Raw genomic sequence first — 22,094 nt, forward strand, 5'->3', positions numbered from 1 at the left:
CTCTCTGAGTATTACACACAGTAGTTCTGACAACACCAGGAAGAAGAACACAGAGTCCTAATGAATCAACAAGTCTTTGTGCATGAGGCTACATGAGGCTAATTCTCACAGCTTATTCAGGACGGATGAAAATGAAGAGGCAGATCATGTATTACCTGAAGTGCTACTATTAAGTACTAACAAACCCAGATAGACAGACACACACACACACACACACACACACACACCTCTCTACCCCGTTCTCCCTTTATCTTCCCCAGCCAGGAGGAGCAGCCGCTTTGATTGATTCGATATTGAAAATAGACTGTCAGCGCGTTTTGGAGAGGGTACTCATCTGATAATGAATGGATGCAACACCTCAGCGCCGCTAATTAGATTAAAGACACAGACAAAGCCCCTAGCTCCCTGCTCCTCTCACAGTACAAGGAAGTCCCATTGGGACGGACAGCACCGCGCCAAGACAGCCCACTGTGCCCAGATCCATTGCTGCCCACAAACAAACCCACTAAGGTTGCGTCCCAAATGGCACCGTATTCCCTACGTAGTGCACTACTTTTGACCCGGAAGCCAGCCACACCAATGTGTCGGAGGAAACACTGTACATCTGCATGCATGCGCCCCGGCCCTCCACAAGAGTTGCTAGAGCGCGATGGGACAAGGAAATCTCGGCCTGCTGAGGCCTCTCCTAACACGGACGACGCTGGGCCAATTGTGCGCCACCTCATGGGTCTCCAAGTCACGGCCAGCTGTGACACAGCCTGGGATTGAACCCGGGTCTGTAGTGACACCTTAAGCACTGCGATGCAGATGACCGCTGCGCCAATCGGGATTTTAACAAACAATTGCCCCCCCCCAAAAAATGCTGTCCTCTGTTGAATTTCAAAATCCTGAAAGGGGATCTATCCTGAACACAGATACACATACACAATTGGGGTAAGTGTTACCTGGTCGGCGACAGCGCGGGCCAGTTTGTCCATCCTGGAGCCTGCCTCTGCAATCTTCTTGGCGGCGTTGATGACATCAGAGGAGTTCTTCAGGGGCCCTTTACCTCTGGTGTGGAACACAGGGAAACAGGACTTATTATGTTTAAAGTTCAACGTTTTAAAAAAATAAATCAAACTGCAGACAGCAAACACTATCTGAAATACTTGATATTAACAGATTAAAAGCTCCATTTTATATTCACTAGACACTTTGCCACTAATGAATAATGCATAAGATGCAAACTCCAGTAGTAATCTTCCTAAAACTGAAAAAAAAGATCACAATGCCCCCCCAAAAAAAAAAACGTGGGCTGCAACTAGAAATGTATTCTCAAATCATGGTGCTCTGTCATTAGTAGCTGAAAGCTGTCAACATAGGTCTTTCTCAAAGCTCATCAGTATTGGTGCCAGTCTGTTTCTGCTCTCTTGCCAACTCCTTATGGAATTGTCTTGACAATAACAGCAATGGAGTTGGCAAGGCCACAATAGATCTGGTAACAGGTTAGACAATAATGGCAATGTAGTTGGCAGGGCTATAATAGATCTGGTAACAGGTTAGATTGGATCTAGGCCTAAGTTCTATCAGATCGGGCGTTAACCGGTGATAGCAGACGCCCACACAGCAGATGTTTTGGCGGTGTCTGAGGTGGAACTGCGTTGGAGCCATCAAATTGGTGAGCAGCTGCTCTTGCGACCATTGTCAAGAAGCCACAACCGCCCCACTCGCGTTAGAAGTTCAGAACCAGAAAGTGTATATATAATTGAAAAATCATTCAAGGAAAAGAATGACTTCTATCATCCTAATGGAGGTGTAGATTACATCTCACATTCCAGTGTTCAAACTTACACAAGACTGGACGGGATTTCTGTTATTGAGACTTTGTGCAGCCAACGGCAATGTCAGCTTTGTTATAATGCCGGGAGGCACTTGTGGATTCGACGGGAGCAACTTGTGGATTCGACGGGAGCAACTTGTGGATTCGACGGGAGCAACTTGTGGATTCGACAGCTCTAACGCAGTTCCACCTCCGGCACGTCAACACAAGCCGCTATTCGGATGTCGGCTAAAGCGGATCAGACTGAATAGAGCCCTTAGCCTACGGTTTAACCAAAGTATGGTATCACTTCTCTACTGGTGTAGCCTGGCTCATGTAGTTTCCTAGTTGTAGGATGTCAGGCACCCCCCCCCCACTGACTGAAAAAAACAAACAGATTGTACAGCAGTAGTCACTTATATTGGCTGACATCACGGTAATTGGGCATTTGTGAATCCATGCATGATGTGTCATTGGCTGAGTCTCAAACGGCACCCAATTCCTTACGTGGTGCACTACGTTGAAGAAGGACCCATGGAGATCTGGTCAAAAGTAGTCCACTTTTGGACCGCGACATTATATTTGCCAATTCCACAAATGTCACCACAAGGGTGACTTGACTAAAGCAGTGTAATCATCGCCAACACACCACATCCATGATCGTTCGTCATTATCAAACTGCATGGATGCATCCCAAATGGCACCCTATTCCCCACAGCGGTTTGGTCAAACGTAGTGCACTATATGGGGAATAGAGTGCCATTTGGGAAGAACACATAACATCTTCCCCTTGTTGAGATCTGTACAGCTAGCATATTCTGTCCACTGAATCATAGTGCCATGCCTTGGAATAGGAACATTGGGTTCAGCACAGGGCTAGCTATGACATGATATACAGATGGTGGGGGCTCGGAGAAAAGCTGTTGCCTCCCAGAGAACATCAACATCCACACTGTAAACACTACACAGGATCACACTCATCCCGGTTCGGCTACACAGAGACAGAGAGACCCACACATACTCACTGAGACAGAGAGACACACACATACTTACACAGAGACAGAGAGACACACACATACTTACACAGAGACATGCTTAGATATTCAATCTGACTCAATGGGAATACAAGACTATTGGACCTCTATTAGTCTACTAAATAACAATGTGTAAAGGTAGATAGCTGCTGCCTGTCTACACAGCCTAATCCCAGCTCACACCCGTTATCCTGACCAATAGCAGGACCTGGATTTGGATTTATTCCAGCCTAGCCACGAAAGCACCTGATTCATCCAATCAAAGGCTTCTTTATTTGCTGATTTGTTGAATCAGGTGGGTTTGATTTGATTTGCTTTAGTGTTGGGCTGTGACGAAAAGCCTGGACAGCCTAGTGTAGCGAAGTGAGTTGCCTGTGTGTGGTTGCTGATCCTACCCATACCGATACTAGTCACACCCATAACTAGTAATGCTTAAATTCAAATGGATGCACAAAGGAAGCATTAGCATGGCTAGGAACTGGGAACAACAGAACATGGCAAGCCATTAGCACAACAAAGGGGATTGTTCCATTCAAAAGGGGGAAATTGAACAAGCCTTTTGATGTATCCAGGGATAGGGATAAACAACAGCTTTTCCAAGGTAAGGAGCATATAAAATACCACTCTGATCAAAAATAAATAATGCAACATGAAAAGTGCTGGTCCCGTGTTGCTTGAGCTGAAATAAAACATTCTGTACGCACAAATAGCTTATTTCTCTAAAATGTTGTGCACATATTTGTTTACATCCCTGTTAGTGAGCATTTCTCATTTGCCAAGATAATCCATCCACCTGACAGGTGTGGCATACCAAGAAGCTGATTAAACAGCATGATCATTACACAGGTGCACCTTGTGCTGGGGGACACTAAAAGGCCACACTAAATGTTCAGTTTTGACACACAACACAATGCCAAAGATGTCTCAAGTTTTGAGAGAGCATGCAATTGGCATGCTGAATGCAAGAATGTCCACCAGAGCTGTTGCCAGAGAATTGAATGTTAATTTCTCTACCATAAGCTGACTCAAATGTCGTTTTAGAGAAATGTCATTTTAGAGAATTTGGCAGTACATTCAACCGCCCTCCCAATTGCAGACCACATGTATGGCGCCATGTGGGTGTCAACGTTGTGAACAGAGTGCCCCATGGTGGCGGTGGGTTTATGGTATGGGCAGGTATAAGCTACGGACAACAAACAAAATTGCATTTTATCTATGACAATTTCAATGCAAAGAGATACCATGAAGAGATCCTGAGGCCCATTGTCGTGCCATTCATCCGCCACCATCACCTCATGTTTCAGCATGATCGTGTATGGCCCCATTTCACAGGGATCTGTACACGATTCCTTAAAGCTGAAAATGTCCCAGTTCTTCCATGGCATGCATACTTACCAGACATTTCACCAAGTGAACATGTTTGGGATGCTCTGGATCGACAGCGTATTCCAGTTCCCGCAAAACTTCAGTTGTTTGTAACATGTTTCTTTCACTACATTTCGAATGTCTAAATATTCCACAAAGATGTGCCCTGTTGATGTGTGCTATTGGTTTTAGGGAATTGATCTACCATAGAAATATAATTACTAGAATGGGTAATACAGAGCCTCTGTCCACGGCAATTTTACTGGTAAACTAATGGGTAGACTCAAATATAGCTGACATGGTATTGTTATGCATCATTTCCAAATAGCCACCGGTCCACAACATAACAAACCTGTTGACTTGAATGGTGACACCCATTCTAGTAAATCTATATCATTGTAATTATTACATTGACATTCATAAGTACTACCAGTCACTTCAACTAGGTTCTCTTTAGCCACATTGTTACTGTACCTGGTGAAGTCTGTCATCTCCATCATGATCATGCACATCTGCTTGGCAAGGACGATGATGTCGTTGCCATTGTCGTCCCACTTGGCCACTTCGGCGTCCAGCTTGCACTTCTCCTGCCGGAAGCTCTCCACCTGCTCGGCGATCTTCGCCTTCTCCTCCTGAGGCAGCTGGGCCATGATGGCCTGAGAGGGGCAGGAGGAGGAAGATGTAGGGGGAAGTAGAGGAAGGTAGTAGTGGAGTCAAAAAGAGAGGAAGAGTAGTGAAACACACAGGGAGAAGAAGAAGTGGGAGAAAGGGGGGAAGAGTAGATTGAGGAGGAAGAGAAGGAGTGGAGAGAGAGAAGGAATAATCAAACAATTAAACACTGGCAGTGACTTACTATGACACAAGAAATACCAAAGATTAAGCATTGCTCTTCAAATATTTAGCTGGCTGCCACTTTGAGGAGCCTATAGTCCTTAGTATACTCAACGAGAATAGATATTGCGTTAAGAGTTTGACTTTGCCCTTTCGAAAGGTTTCCGAATAAAGTTATAAACTTGACGATTAATCAACCAGCGCTCTGAAAACCCCTTGACATCTTATACTTGTGAAGAGAAGAATCCATTCCTCGGCTCGTTTTTGCCGTGAGAACACTCTGTGCTTCTCTTGCCATAGCCATTCGAGGCAGGTCTGAGATGGCATAAATCTCTAGGCAAGGTCACCAAGTGCAGTAGAGGCTCCGATATTATTTGGGAGATAAATGTCTAATTACTTTACTTCTCATGCCAGTCAATGAATAATGTATTTGTTCAACGTTCTGAGGTGAGTGCAGGGGAGAAAAGTAAGTCGGGCACTATTAGTTTTGTACTATTGATTTGAGGAGGAAAGATGAAGTATCCATTGCATGGATGATATTGTTTTTAACCTTACCCTCCAAACACTGAAAAAAAGTGAAATCAAAGCAAGCCTAAATATGTACATATTGAGTGATAATTCACTTAAAATGTGTACTTGTTCTTACCAAGCTAAATTATCTAACATCATTGGCAGATTTTGTCTTCTTATTTTAACCTTAAAAAGGCTTAATACAAGTAATGTATCATATTTCAAGATATTTTGATATTTTAGCTTCATTGTCTTATTAAGGTCAAATATCTTGAAAAAATCTTGAAATAAGATCAATTACTTGTATGAAGCCCTTTTTAGGTTAAAATAAGCTAAACTATCTGCCACTGACGTTAGAAAATTTAGCATGGTAAGAAAAAAAGAGAAATGTAAGTGAGTTATCACTCCTAAGATATTTAGGTTGGCTTAGATTTCACTTTTAACAGTGTAAACTCTATGCTTAATGATTTCCTACTCTGTCTTGTTTCCTCGATTTCTCGCCTCCCTCTCCAAGCTCAGTGGAGGAGATGTGAGGTAGAAACCTTGAAAGCAAGGTTTTGATGACAGGTTTCCAGGCGCAGCCTTCAAACTCTTCCTAGACCACGTAGAATGTCTTTATAAGCATGACTGGTCTCATTAAGAAATAACTTCCCCACTCTGCTAAATTTTCTCTCCTCTCCTCTCTCTCCTCCGTCCGTCTGTCTGTCTATGTCCCTCCCACATTCCTTTCACAGCAAAGCTGGTGTGTGGGGGTGACCGGCAGGATGAGCCGGTATCACCTTTCACCCCTCCCTCCATGGAGGTGTGAGGAAGAGAATAACAACCACAAATGACTCGTCTTCCTCTCATAAAGTAGCTCAGGATGGAAGGAGAGAAAGCGTGAGAGAGATGCAGAGAGGGGCACAAAGCTGTTTTAGGTGTCATCAGACACTGCTATCTCATCACACAGCACCAGATGTCACCCTACTGATCACTCCCTCTCTACAGTCTCAGAGCCAGATATTATATGTTTGGTATTGCTGCCCAAGTGGAACTATTTCACCAGCGGAGGCTTGCTTGGTTTCTGTTTCGGAGCAAGCCGGACCAGGGCTCTTTCTCGGTTAGTATTTTCTAGATTCCTTGCGTCCTCTCTCTCCTCACAAGGTTCTTGAAAACGCATTGGCGGTGAAGATCCAAGGACCTTCCCCTCGCACCCTCTCCCTCTCCTCCAATGGGATTTGAGAAGGGGGCAAGGAGAGAGGACGCGAGGCAAGGAGTCAAGGAGAAAGGAATTGGGCAAGTGACCATGTTTACATGCCTCAGGCTGGCGTTTGAGTAGTAGTTTAAAGCAGTGGTTCTCAAACCTCTCCTCAGGGACCCCCAGCCATTCCATGTATTTGATCTATTCCAGAGCTAGCACACCTGATTCAACTTGTCAACTAATTAGATTAATTAGATGAGCTTGTTCAGGGCTAAAACAAAATTGTGAAACGGCTGGGGTCCCCAAGGAGAGGTTGGAGAATCACTGGTGTAAAGCACAGATGTTCCATTATATTGACCAGATTCTCCATTGGTCGCATTAACAATTACAATAAATATCTTTAAAAATGGAAGGCAGTCGGGAGGGTGCAAGATCAGGTGGGACCATTCTAGCCAATGAGAGAACAGATACCCGTGTGAACAACCACAACAGTCCTTGCTAACCAGAATCCTTGGGACGTCCCTACCCAATTTAGGTTGATATTTCAAATGGTTAAAGTAACCGGTTATGGTTAAGGTAAGGGTTAGGGTTGGGGTTAGGGTATGAACATCCCAAGCATCCCAGATAGCACTAACAGCACAACTCCGATATAAAGTGTTTTTTCTCAAAGTTGCCTACTCATATCAGTACACTCGTAACAACCTAAGCATTACAAAACGTATATTCGATCAAATAAACTCATGTAGCAAATAAGCCATTACATTTTTGTTGACCACATTCTACACTCATTTACCTCCATACAAACGCCACCTGCTGGACTAGACAGATTTTGGCCCGGGTTATCCCTCTCACTTTGCCTCTTCCTATCTGTTTAAAGCAATGTAAACACATAAACAAACCTAACCCCAACAGTGTTGAGTGTAGCTAGATTTCTTTCAGCTGCTCTGAGCCAAAACACACACGATACAGCGTTCCCGCCTATCCTATTCATAAACAACAACATGGGTGGGTGAGAACAGCAGTAGGTAAAACTTAAACACACGGCACAGTGTTAGTCTGTAATTAAACCCAACAGGAACCAAAATTACAAGTGAAGAGGGAAAATCCTCAGGGGAAGCTTTATCCTGTAGCACTCTTCATAGACACTGAATACAGACACGCTCTGTTAAATATCGCATTTAACGTGAGACTGAGCAGCCAAACAGAGGGCAGGTGGAAGGAAGTCCTGTATGAAACTCCAAGTGGAATCAATCGCAACAGGTTAGTGCATACACCGAGAGAGAGGCGACTCCATCCCGACCGTGAGCGACACCACCCACCCTCCCCCAGACAGTTGCGAAAGGCAATGGGGGCTCGGCTCAGCACCACGGACCCCCACGGTCAGGGGTCAGACATTAGAATTCCCTTCCCGCCACATATTTTATTCACGGATCACTAATTATACGGGTTGCCAGCAGAGCGGAGGCAGGTGGATTGTGAGCATGGGGTCTATTCATTAATGCACGCCGTAGCAAAATGTTTTGGAACAGAAAACAAAAACAAACGTTTCTTAACTATACACCAGGCTCAACGTCAACAGTGAAGAGGCGACTCCGGGATGCTGGCCTTCTAGGCAGAGTTGCAAAGAAAAAGCCATATCTCAGACTGGCCAATAAGAAGAACATTTTAAGAAGGGCAAAAGAACACAGACATTGGACAGAGGAAGTCTGCCTAGAAGGCCAGCAACCCGGAGTCACCTCTTCACTGTTGACGTTGAGACTGTTGTTTTGCGGGTACTATTTAATGAAGCTGCCAGTTGAGGACTTTTTCTCAAACTAGACACTTGTCCTCTTGCTCAGTTGTACACCGGGGCCTCCCACTCCTCTTTCTATTCTGGTTTGACCAGTTTGCGCTGTTCTGTGAAGGGAGTAGTACACAGAGATCTCCAGTTCTTGGCAATTTCTCGCATGGAATAGCCTTCATTTCTCAGAACAAGAATAGATTGATGAGTTTCAGAAGAAAGGCCTTTGTTTCTAGCCATTTGGAGCCTGTAATCAAACCCACAAATGCTGATGCTCCAGATACTCAACCAGTTTTATTCCTTCTTTTATCAGGACAACAGTTTTCAGCTGTGCTTTCATAATTGCAAAGAGGTTTTCTAATGATCAATTTGCCTTTTAAAATTAGACACTTGGATTAGCTAACACAACGTGCCATTGGAACACAGGAGTGATGGTTGCTGATAATGGGCCTCTGTACGCCTATGTAGATATTCCACGCCTATGTAGACGTTTCCAGCTACAATAGTCATTTATAACATTAACAATGTCTACACTGTATTTCTGATCAATGTTATGTTATTTTAATTGACCAAAAATGTGCTTTTCTTTCAAAAACAAGAACATTTTTGAGTGACCCCAAACTTTTGAACGGTAGTGTATTTATCCAGTATATTTGATATATTACAGTATATGCATGCACTGTGTGAAACAGCAGAATGTATGTACTGTGTTGAAATCCTCACTCCTGTTCAGAAATCAGAAACCACACTGAAAACGGCCGTGGACAAGCTGACAGAGAAATCCCTCTTTGCTGCTTATTCCCCACCAGTGAAGTCGCTGACCAAGACATTCTGAAACCTGAGTTGTTCACCAGATCGAACCACATATTTTAAAATATTATAGGTTATCACTCTGTTAAACATCATGTTAAACATCAGTAGTTTTCAACCGTGAGCTCTACAATTTTTGGTTGTAATACGAGCGAGAAACCTTCCCATGTCAACCAATCTAATGTATCTGGACATGTATTTTCAAGGTGTTTGTTGAAGCACAAACCCTTACACTGAGGTGTATTGGATCTGGATAAACTGTTAAAGATTCATTGAGTTTTCTCCTCACTCCTCTATACATCTGAATGCAATACTTAATCTTCATTTTGGAGCTGGGAATACATTGACATACATGGTAGATTTCAACACTACCATACTCCCACTTTCACTACCACATAACCGTACCTTTCAATGTATCTTCTTGTAGCGCTAAAATATCGCCCCTCGTTAAACTATCAAATCTCCCATCCCTCTCAAACATCTTAGAAAAAGCTGTTGCGCAGCGAACTCACTGCGCAACAATGTATACGAAACACTTCAGTTTGGTTTTAGACCCCATCATAGCACTGAGACTGCATTCATGAAGGTGGTAAATTATCTGTTAATGGCGTCAGACCGAGGCTCTGCGTCTGTCCTCGCGCTGCTAGACCTCAGTGCTGCTATTGATACCATCGATCACCACATTCTTTTGGAGAGATTGGAAACCCAAATTGGTCTACACGGACAAGTTCTGGCCTGGTTTAGATCTTATTTGTCGGGAAAGATATCAACTTGCCTCTGTGGATGGTTTTTCCTCTGACAAATCAACTGTACATTTCAGTGTTCCTCAAGGTTCCGTTTTAGGACCACTATTTTATTCACTATATACAGTGCCTTGCGAAAGTATTCGGCCCCCTTGAACTTTGCGACCTTTTGCCACATTTCAGGCTTCAAACATAAAGATATAAAACTGTATTTTTTTGTGAAGAATCAACAACAAGTGGGACACAATCATGAAGTGGAACGACATTTATTGGATATTTCAAACTTTTTTAACAAATCAAAAACTGAAAAATTGGGCGTGCAAAATTATTCAGCCCCTTTACTTTCAGTGCAGCAAACTCTCTCCAGAAGTTCAGTGAGGATCTCTGAATGATCCAATGTTGACCTAAATTACTAATGATGATGATTACACACAGGTGGATTGTATTTAAGTCTCCGTATAAATGCACCTGCACTGTGATAGTCTCAGAGGTCCGTTAAAAGCGCAGAGAGCATCATGAAGAACAAGGAACACACCAGGCAGGTCCGAGATACTGTTGTGAAGAAGTTTAAAGCCGGATTTGGATACAAAAATATTTCCCAAGCTTTAAACATCCCAAGGAGCACTGTGCAAGCAATAATATTGAAATGGAAGGAGAATCAGACCACTGCAAATCTACCAAGACCTGGCCGTCCCTCTAAACTTTCAGCTCATACAAGGAGAAGACTGATCAGAGATGCAGCCAAGAGGCCCATGATCACTCTGGATGAACTGCAGAGATCTACAGCTGAGGTGGGAGACTCTGTCCATAGGACAACAATCAGTCGTATATTGCACAAATCTGGCCTTTATGGAAGAGTGGCAAGAAGAAAGCCATTTCTTAAAGATATCCATAAAAAGTGTCGTTTAAAGTTTGCCACAAGCCACCTGGGAGACACACCAAACATGCGGAAGAAGGTGCTCTGGTCAGATGAAACCAAAATTGAACTTTTTGGCAACAATGCAAAACGTTATGTTTGGCGTAAAAGCAACACAGCTCATCACCCTGAACACACCCTATCCCCACTGTCAAACATGGTGGTGGCAGCATCATGGTTTATATATATATATATATATATTATTTTTTTCTCTCCCCTTTTCTCCCCAATTTTGTAGTATCCAATTGTTAGTAGTTACTATCTTGTCTCATCGCTACAACTCCCGTAATGGCTCAGGAGAGACAAAGGTCGAAAGCGTCCTCTGAAACACAACCTAAACAAGCCGCACTGCTTCTTAACACAGCGCGCATCCAACCCGGAAGCCAGCCGCACCAATGTGTTGGAGGAAACACCCGCCACAGGAGTCGCTAGTGCACGATGAGACAAGGATATCCCTGCCGGCCAAACCCTCCCTAACCCGGACGACGCCACGGCCAATTGTGCGTCGCCCCACGGACCTCCCGGTCGCGGCCGGCTGCAACAGAGCCTGGGCGCGAACCCAGAGTCCCTGGTGGCACAGCTAGCACTGCGATGCTAGCTATTTTACCTCTTGGTGATGTAATTCGGAAACATAATGTTAACTTTCACTGCTATGCGTATGCTACACAGCTGTACATTTCGATGAAACATGGCGAAGCCCCAAAATTGCCCTCCTTGGAAGCCTGTGTTTCAGACATAAGGAAGTGGATGGCGGAACATGTTTTACTTTTAAACTTGGACAAAACAGAGATGTTAGTCCTAGGTCCCAAGAAACAATGAGATCTTCTGTTGGATCTGACAATTAACCTTAATGGTTGTACAGTCGTCTCTAGTTTCCTGCTGGCTGTTTAGTTCCACACCTTTAACTTCGTATGTTCAAATCGAGAGCTACACTGCTAATAAATCAATCTGCAAAATGACTTGCAACTTGGTCACAGCAGAGTCTTTTTTGGAGGCAGACATTTTGAGCTACCACCTTTAGAAGCAAGCAGGCAGTTGAAAGAAGTTCTCCCCAACCAAGTTCACCTTTCTCCGGGGGCACTATGACCAAACATGGTCTAGCTTGAAACTGGAAGGCCATTTACTCATACTGATACAGGAAGTGTCAGTCAATGACAGTGAACCACAGTGAAAACAACAACTAAAATGAAATAAAAAAGGATCTTGGTCAGCTAGCAACTGCAAACACAACAAAGACAAAAAGCAGAGGTAGAAAAAATGTTGGCAACATGGCCAGCTCTGGCTGTACGGCTGTCACACGCCTGTATCGAGTCTGATTGGAGAGTCATAACCCCAAACAGCGAAGCCTTATGGGAATGTGGTTTTGGTATCGTATTTAGGAGTTCCCACAATACACATGACAAACCAACTTTAATATGTGGTTTGTGATGAAGTCTACTTAGGTCAAATAGGTCAACTATTGCTTAACTGTGTCACCTCTTACCTCGATCAATTAAGTGTTTACCATTACTGTAAAAAGTGTACAGACAACTTCACAGGTCTGGTTCCAATCCCTCCGCTGAATTAAAGGAAATCTACCCCAACTGTCAATGACATGAAGATGGCGGCTCTAAAGGTTCGCTTAGTCCTCAAACTTTCTCAATGGTGATTTACAAAGAAACACAGGGGCCAATTGGGATGTCACAATAGGAGGGGTGGGGGGGGGGGGTACTAGGCGAGAATATTTTCTTCTTCTCCCACTCTTCAGAATTCACTTATCCCAAAATCCCTTCCTCTGCTTACTGATAACAACAAGAGCGGGCCTTGGGAGCTTAGCGCAGTGGCAAATCCCATCCTATAGAGCACGTGCCAATACACTCGACGGCTCGGCAGGGATTAGACACGGCGCTTTCTGGGTTTCTTCACAGGCAGGGGCATCGCGAAATGACTTTAATTTGTTTCATTTGAAATAAAATGCCCAGACACTAGCGAGATCAATTTTATGGCTGACCTATCAGGGGCTTTGTGTGTGTATGTGCGTGTCTCTCTGTGTGTGTTTGCGTGTAAACTCAGCAAAAAAAAAAAAGGTCCTCTCACTGTCAACTGCGTTTATTTTCAGCAAACTTAACATATGTAAATATTTGAATGAACATAAAAACTGAGACATAAACTGAACAAGTTCCACAGACATGTGACTAACAGGAATGGAATAATGTGTCCCTGAACAAAGGGGGGGGGGTTAAAAAAGTAACAGTCGGTATCTGGTGTGGCCCCCAGCTGCATTAAGTACTGCAGTGCATCTCCTTCTCATGGACTGCACCAGATTTGCCAATTCTTGCTGTGAGATGTTACCCCACTCTTCCACCAAGGCACCTGCAAGTTCCTGGACATTTCTGGGGGGAATGGCCCTAGCCCTCACCCTCCGATCCAACAGGTCCCAGATGTGCTCAATGGGATTGAGACCCAGCCTTTTGCTTGCCATGGCAGAACACTGACATTCCTGTCTTGCAGGAAATCACGCACAGAACAATGTCAGGATGAGCCTGCAGGAAGGGTACCACATGAGGGAGGAGGATGTATTCCCTGTAACACACAGCGTTGAGATTGCCTGTAATGACAACAAGCCCAGTCCGATGATGCTGTGCCACACCGCCCCAGACCATGATCGACCCTCCATCTCCAAATCGATCCCGCTCCAGAATACAGAACTCGGTGTAACGCGCATTCCTTCGACGATAAACGCGAATCCGACCATCACCTCTTGTGAGACAAAACCGCGACTCGTCAGTGAAGAGCACTTTTTGCCAGTCCTGTCTGGTCCAGCGATGGTGGGTTTGTGCCCATAGGCGACGTTGTTGCCAGTGATGTCTGGTGAGGACCTGACTTACAACAGGCCTACAAGCCCTCAGTCCAGCCTCTCTCAGCCTATTGGGGACAGTCTGAGCACTGATTGAGGGATTGTGCGTTCCTGGTGTAACTCGGGCAGTTGTTGTTGCCATCCTGTACCTGTCCCGCAGGTGTTGTTACACATGGTCTGCCACTGCGAGGACGATCAGCTGTCCGCCATGTCTCCCTGAAGCTCGGTCTTAGCCGTCTCACAGTACGGACATTGCAGTGTATTGCCCTGGCCACATCTGCAGTCCTCATGCCTCTTTGCAGCATGCCTAAGGCACGTTCACGCAGATTAGCAGGGACCCTGGGCATCTTTCTTTTGGTGTATTTCAGAGCCTGTATAAAGGCCTCTTTAGTGTCCTCAGTTTTTATAACTGTGACCTTAATTGCCTACCGTCTGTAAGCTGTTAGTGTCTTAACGACCGTTCCACAGGTGCATGTTCATTCATTGTTTATGGTTCATGAAGCATGGGAAACAGTGTTTAAACCCTTTACAATGAAGATCTGTGAAGTTATTTGGATTTTTACGAATTATCTTTGAAAGACAGGGTCCTGAAAAAGGGACGTTTTTTCACTGAGTTTATGTGTGCGTCTCTATGTGTGAGCGTGTGTCTCTCTGTCTCTGAGTGAGTATGTGTGTGTCTCTGTGTAAGTATGTGTGTGTCTCTCTGTCTCTGTGAGTATGTGTGTGTCTCTCTTTCTCTGTGTAAGTATGTGTGTGTCTCTGTCTCTGTGTAAGTATGTGCGTCTCTCTGTCTCTGTGTAAGTATGTGTGTGTCTCTGTCTCTGTGTAAGTATGTGTGTCTCTCTGTCTCTTTGTAAGTATGTGTCTGTCTCTGTGTGAGTATGTGTGTGTCTGTGTCTCTTTGTAAGTATGTGTGTGTCTCTGTCTCTTTGTAAGTATGTGCGTCTCTCTGTCTCTGTGTAAGTATGTGTGTGTCTCTGTCTCTGTGTGAGTATATGTGTGTCTCTGTCTCTGTGTAAGTATGTGCATCTCTCTGTCTCTGTGTAAGTATGTGTGTGTCTCTGTCTCTGTGTGAGTATGTGTGTGTCTCTGTCTCTGTGTAAGTATGTGCATCTCTCTGTCTCTGTGTAAGTATGTGTGTGTCTCTGTCTCTGTGTGAGTATGTGTGTGTCTCTGTCTCTGTGTAAGTATGTGTGTGTCTCTGTCTCTGTGTGAGTATGTGTGTGTCTCTGTCTCTGCGTGAGTATGTGTGTGTCTCTGTCTCTGTGTGAGTATGTGTGTGTCTCTGTCTCTGTGTGAGTATGTGTGTGTCTCTGTCTCTGTGTAAGTATGTGTGTCTCTGTCTCTGTGTGAGTATGTGTGTGTCTCTGTCTCTGTGTGAGTATGTGTGTGTCTCTGTCTCTGTGTGAGTATGTGTGTCTCTGTCTGTGTGAGTATGTGTGTCTCTGTCTGTGTGAGTATGTGTGTCTCTGTCTCTGTGTGAGTATGTGTGTCTCTGTCTCCGTGTGAGTATGTGTGTCTCTGTCTCTGTGTGAGTATGTGTGTCTCTGTCTCTGTGTGAGTATGTGTGTGTCTGTCTCTGTGTGAGTATGTGTGTCTCTGTCTCTGTGTGAGTATGTGTGTCTCTGTCTCTGTGTGAGTATGTGTGTCTCTGTCTCTGTGTGAGTATGTGTGTCTCTGTCTCTGTGTGAGTATGTGTGTCTCTGTCTCTGTGTGAGTATGTGTGTCTCTGTCTCTGTGTGAGTATGTGTGTCTCTGTCTCTGTGTGAGTATGTGTGTCTCTGTCTCTGTGTGAGTATGTGTGTGTCTGTCTCTGTGTGAGTATGTGTGTCTCTGTCTCTGTGTGAGTATGTGTGTCTCTGTCTCTGTGTGAGTATGTGTGTCTCTGTCTCTGTGTGAGTATGTGTCTGTCTCTGTGTGAGTATGTGTGTCTCTGTCTCTGTGTAAGTATGTGTGTGTCTCTGTCTCTGTGTAAGTATGTGTGTCTCTCTGTCTCTTTGTAAGTATGTGTCTGTCTCTGTGTGAGTATGTGTGTGTCTGTGTCTCTTTGTAAGTATGTGTGTGTCTCTGTCTCTTTGTAAGTATGTGCGTCTCTCTGTCTCTGTGTAAGTATGTGTGTGTCTCTGTCTCTGTGTGAGTATATGTGTGTCTCTGTCTCTGTGTAAGTATGTGCATCTCTCTGTCTCTGTGTAAGTATGTGTGTGTCTCTGTCTCTGTGTGAGTATGTGTGTGTCTCTGTCTCTGTGTAAGTATGTGCATCTCTCTGTCTCTGTGTAAGTATGTGTGTGTCTCTGTCTCTGTGTGAGTATGTGTGTGTCTCTGTCTCTGTGTAAGTATGTGTGTGTCTCTGTCTCTGTGTGAGTATGTGTGTGTCTCTGTCTCTGCGTGAGTATGTGTGTGTCTCTGTCTCTGTGTGAGTATGTGTGTGTCTCTGTCTCTGTGTGAGTATGTGTGTGTCTCTGTCTCTGTGTAAGTATGTGTGTCTCTGTCTCTGTGTGAGTATGTGTGTGTCTCTGTCTCTGTGTGAGTATGTGTGTGTCTCTGTCTCTGTGTGAGTATGTGTGTCTCTGTCTGTGTGAGTATGTGTGTCTCTGTCTGTGTGAGTATGTGTGTCTCTGTCTCTGTGTGAGTATGTGTGTCTCTGTCTCCGTGTGAGTATGTGTGTCTCTGTCTCTGTGTGAGTATGTGTGTCTCTGTCTCTGTGTGAGTATGTGTGTGTCTGTCTCTGTGTGAGTATGTGTGTCTCTGTCTCTGTGTGAGTATGTGTGTCTCTGTCTCTGTGTGAGTATGTGTGTCTCTGTCTCTGTGTGAGTATGTGTGTCTCTGTCTCTGTGTGAGTATGTGTGTCTCTGTCTCTGTGTGAGTATGTGTGTCTCTGTCTCTGTGTGAGTATGTGTGTCTCTGTCTCTGTGTGAGTATGTGTGTCTCTGTCTCTGTGTGAGTATGTGTGTGTCTGTCTCTGTGTGAGTATGTGTGTCTCTGTCTCTGTGTGAGTATGTGTGTCTCTGTCTCTGTGTGAGTATGTGTGTCTCTGTCTCTGTGTGAGTATGTGTCTGTCTCTGTGTGAGTATGTGTGTCTCTGTCTCTGTGTGAGTATGTGTGTGTCTGTCTCTGTGTGAGTATGTGTGTCTCTGTCTCTGTGTGAGTATGTGTGTCTCTGTCTCTGTGTGAGTATGTGTGTCTCTGTCTCTGTGTGAGTATGTCTCTGTCTCTGTGTGAGTATGTGCCTCTCTGTCTCTGTGTGAGTATGTATGTCTCTGTCTCTGTGTGAGTATGTGTGTGTCTCTGTCTCTGTGTGAATATGTGTGTGTCTCTGTCTCTGTGTGAGTATGTGTGTGTCTCTGTCTCTGTGTGAGTATGTGTGTGTCTCTGTCTCTGTGTGAGTATGTGTCTGTCTCTGTGTGAGTATGTCTCTGTCTCTGTGTGAGTATGTGTGTCTCTGTCTCTGTGTGAGTATGTGTGTCTCTGTCTCTGTGTGAGTATGTGTGTGTCTGTCTCTGTGTGAGTATGTGTGTGTCTGTCTCTGTGTGAGTATGTGTGAGAGACCAACAGGAAGAGAAATGAAGCCTTGTTCACACTGGAGAAGCAACACAATGGCAGTGTAATAATTGTTGTGCAGTCAAATTGATCAGAAGTTTCCGTTGCATCACACCCGTAGTGTCAGAATGTGAGATAGAGACAGAGGGAGGGGAAGAAAGAGTGAGTGGGAGGCTAACCTGGTGTCGTGTGGTTTGTGTGTGTTTGACGCAAAGAGAAACTCACTGGGCACAGATGTCAGTTAAACGTCTAGTTTGGATGTACATTCAGTTGAGTTGTCAACTAACGTGAATTCAACGTGAAATCAAGCAAACAGTTCACCCTTTCACTGGATTTAAATTCAAAGTGGGTGAAAAAAAAGACATAATTCCCTTACGTTGATAACGCCTTGCAAATCTAATTCCACATTGATTTAACGTCATCACATATATATATTTTTGTTTTGGGGGGGGGGTTAAAATGATGTGAAAACACTGTCGATTGAAGCAGTTCTTGCCCAGTGGGGAGTAGCTGACCTCGTGTCAGCGCGGTGTATGCTGCATGATACCCTTACCCATGCCCAGCGTGACAGGAACAGTGGGTGTAAACCTGGACATGCTCGCCATGTCGGCTCACGCTGAGAAGACACAGAAGATGGCCGATCACCTTTCCTCTTGTCTCGTCTAATAACAACACACGCTGTGGTGTACCATTGTGCACTTCGCGTGACCCAGGAGAAGGTAAACAGGGTTTACCGTGACATGACAGGTTAGGGGCAGGACACCCGTGGGCAGGACACCCGTGGGCAGGACACCCGTGGGCAGGCTAACCGCATCTTTTATGTATGTAGTTTCTACGTGAAAATGTGAGTCTACGTGTTTGTGTTTATCAGCATATATACTGCACGTGTGTGGGTGCGTGTGTGCGCACATGTGTGTGTGTGTGTGTGTGTGTGTGTGATAGCAAGCATGTCTATATATCATGTGCATGTCTACATTTCTAAATGAACAGCACCGATTAATTTCAAGTGGCATCCATTTTCAACATGAGACTCGGGAGCATGCACCTCAAACTAACTAGCAGCAGGAGGTATCGCCCACTCACAGAGTTGCGTAGGCACTTGTGTGTGATGCGTTTGAGCTCAGATGGCCTTCGCTGCAGGAGGTCGTGGGTGTGTGTGTGGGTGCGCGTGTGTGTGCGCGTGTGTGAGCCACGGGACACCGTGGGACGACTCAGTGGGATTCGATGAGACCCAACTGTACCCATTTCTCACCCTGGCACTGGAGCCCCTGCCAGACCCCATACCAGTGTCCCAGAACAACGGCTGTCTTTGCTCCCAAAAGTACAATGCTCTACCCACCTTATGGCCAAAGTTAGTTGTTATAATCATGGAGTTTGACACAACCGTTCTCTCTGTTTGTTTTCACCTCCTTTTAACTCTTTGACGGGTTAGTTTGGAGAGAGATATAGCCGTGGTGTGTATGTTTATGAGGCCGGTTGGTGCCAACAGGCTTTGGTTTAATTTCAGTGTTTCCCCTCTCCCTCTCCACACACTCTTTCTCTCACTCACACACACTCTTTCTCTCACTCACACACACTCTTCCTCTCTCTCACACACACTCTTTCTCTCTCTCACACTCACTCTTTCTCTCTCTCACACACACTCTCTCTCTCTCTCACACACTCTTTCTCTCTCTCACACACACTCTTTCTCTCTCACACAGACCCTCTTTCTCTCTCTCACACACACTCTTTCTCTCTCTCACACACACTCTTTCTCTCTCTCACACACACTCTTTCTCTCTCTCACACACACTCTTTCTCTCTCTCACACACACTCTTTCTCTCTCACACAGACTCTCTTTCTCTCTCTCCCGGACCCCCTCCGACTTTGAGGAAGGCTTCCTAGCAGCAGCAGGCCTCTCAGGGTGAGGGGAGGCATGAGGCCAAACCTTTTCCTACCACCCGGCATTCCACAATCCAACCTCAACAGCCAACCACAATCCCTGCGGGTGGTAAGCACTGATACCCTTTAATGTACTTTAAGCAGTGCCCCTGTGTACAAATAATACATGGAAAAAAACACTAATGTGCACAAAGCCCAAAGCCCCATTTGATCACTGGCACCATCCAGGCTTGGCACGGGTCGAGTGTGCATTCCCGGTAATATCGGAGGGGGGATACGGTAATTGCCACGGCTTCATTTGCGCTCGCAATTTTACACCCGTCTCTCCCCCCGAGTGGGATCATGCTTTAGTCATTTCAAAACAATCAAACTAGGCTATGATCATTTCAATGTACTTTTCGTTCTCCGTATGATGGAATCCTGTGATATTAAGATCATACAATAGTGGGGTTTATCCAGCGCAGAACCCACTGGGAATTGACATTATGTGGAACAAGAGAGAAATTGAAGTGGTGCAACAAGAGGCTTTGGGTAATGAAAGGGAAGGCCGACTTACAATATGACACACTACAACAATACCCCTTTTCACATTACTGAGCATGAGCTAAACTGAGCCAAGCCTAGGTTTACCTTGCTGACCTGGTTACGAATCCACCAGAGTTGCTGGAACTGTGCAGGGAAGGACAATGTGAAAGACCTTTGTGATAAATAGGGGTATCCTTGGGCACATCGGAAATGGCACCCTATTCCTATTCCCTACGCAGTGCACCTCTTGACTCAAAAGTAGTGCGCGATATTGGGTCCCATTTCCGACTCAACCATAATCATGTTCCTATGCAGCGAGCTATGGAATGTTCCAGAGCAGGTTCTGGACTGGGGTTCTAGTGTATGGCTATAGTCGGGTTCGAGAGCTGGTTTGAGAGTTCTACTCACCCTGGCGCTCTGTCCGGCGATGAGCTGGTCGTCCTCCGTCTGGACGCTGGTCCTGCTGCGGGCGTCGTAGTCCTCCTGCTCAAAGTCTGAGTCATCCTCCAGCTCCTCAGGTGTCTACAGAGAAAGGTGAAGAGGGGATGGAGAGGGAAAAGAGAGAGAGAGGGGGGGGGGTAGAAAGAGATAGGGGATAGAGAGGGGGGATGCAAAAGGGGTAGGAGAGAGAAAGAAGGAGAAAGTATTAGGGAGAGAAGGGAAAGGTGTGTGGGAGATGAGAAGAGAAATAGAAGATGGAGGAGAGAGAGATAAAAACACGACGACTGTTAGACCAACAGCTGCAGTGTCACACAACACAGATTTTTTGGGGGTAGATCAGTCCTCAGACACATCTCTATCTCCACTCTCCCTCTACTGTACTTCTCACTCACACACTTCTTCTTCAGCTTTGGTGTCCTGGGTTGAGTCTGTTCTCAGCCAGAGTCTGAGGGCAGATAGGTCTTACCGTCACGCGAGGGGTGGCTGGCAGGAGATGTCACACAACTAACAGCAAGTCAGATCTCCTTGTGTTGAATTATTCAGCCCCCTTTTTTTATGTGCTTTATACACTCTGATTTCAAGTCCCTTGCATCATTGTTTTTAAGACGTCTCGGTGGTGGTTTACACCGCGCACCATAAGAGCACACCATAAAGCTGCCTGAAATCGTGGGATCAAACGGCACAAAGGGTAAATGGCCTCAAGAGATTCTGTGATTTCTGTTTTTTACTTCTTCAGTCTCACAACGAGACAACTATCTCACAACGAAACAGGGTGGGGTACGAGACAGATGTTCTAGACAGGCAGGACTCAGGGACGAATTGGTTAATGTGTTCGACCAATGAAGAGCAGGGATCTGGGGCTTCCGGAACAATCGGGAGGCAGTTAGCTGAGGAGAAGGCCGGGATGAGTGGCTCAGTCGCCCACCTGTCTGTCTGTTTGTCAACAACATGTCTACCGTCATGGCAACACTGTAAACATCATCTATACAGTCCTGGTCTCCAGACATAACAACCTCCTCTACAAGCTGAAGAGGCCATTCATCTGAAAAGATGGTTTAACACCTGCTTCTCTCGAAAACAAACCGAATTTCTCGCAAATCCACCACACAAACATGAAGACGTTACAGCAGTGCGCCTCTACATGACACAAAGGCAGGCATGATATCAGACTCTATATCCGACAATATCAATATCTCGCACATCCGTTCTTTGCGTGGTACATAGAGGAAGACGAAGAGAAGACTGCGATGTGTGTGCGTTCCATATATATGGGAGACGGCGCTTGGAGCGTGTAGTGGCTGTTCAACGAGCTCCTGACCAGTTCTGCTATTCAGTGTGTGTTTCTGTGCTGATCTGAGCTTTTTGGACCTCATGCTTTCACCATCGTTTCCTATGACCGATCGTTACTCATTGTGTGTCTATTATTACGTGTTGCACTTTCCTATTATTTCTCTATTTTAGTAGTGCACTATAAAAGGGAATGGGGTGCCATTTGGGACGCACCCTGGATGGGGTTTGACTGCTTGCATCTCCTGCAGGTTAATTATTTCCCCTTTGTTCCCAGAAGAATGGATGTGTGCTCCCTTTGTGTGTGGAAATGAGCGTGAACATTGAAGCCTTGTTTTAGTTGAATTGCGTGGCACGTTCCATTTTCTGGAGTGGACATATAGCAGATGTCTGCGGACGTGTGTACGTGTGTGTTTGAGTGTGTGTGTGTGTGTGTGTGTGCGCGCGTGTGCGTTTGTGTGCGTGTGGAATGCTATTTAATTAACCCTCTACACACACACCCGACCATACTCAACTTCTGAAATGAACACCATGGAGAATTGCCCCCATAATCCTTTGCTGTTGTAGGGTACAACGAGGCCCTGCCAGCAGATTCGAAAGAAATCATTTTCTAAAG

General features: G+C 45.2%; 1 protein-coding gene across 1 annotated transcript in view; it reads right to left on the bottom strand.

The window, feature by feature from the left end:
* The window catches only part of LOC109901063 (catenin alpha-2-like), a 651,970-nt gene that overhangs the window by 20,899 nt on the left and 608,977 nt on the right, over positions 1-22,094 (bottom strand). Inside the window, exons 14-16 of the mRNA XM_020497062.2 lie at positions 20,159-20,272; positions 4,672-4,853; positions 945-1,050 (exon numbers count right to left, since the gene is read on the bottom strand). Of these exons, the coding sequence (XP_020352651.2) occupies positions 945-1,050; positions 4,672-4,853; positions 20,159-20,272 (402 nt within the window). The remainder of the gene's footprint in view (positions 1-944; positions 1,051-4,671; positions 4,854-20,158; positions 20,273-22,094) is intronic.

This window comes from Oncorhynchus kisutch, linkage group LG12 (genome assembly GCF_002021735.2).
Source record: "Oncorhynchus kisutch isolate 150728-3 linkage group LG12, Okis_V2, whole genome shotgun sequence".
NCBI lineage: Eukaryota > Metazoa > Chordata > Actinopteri > Salmoniformes > Salmonidae > Oncorhynchus > Oncorhynchus kisutch.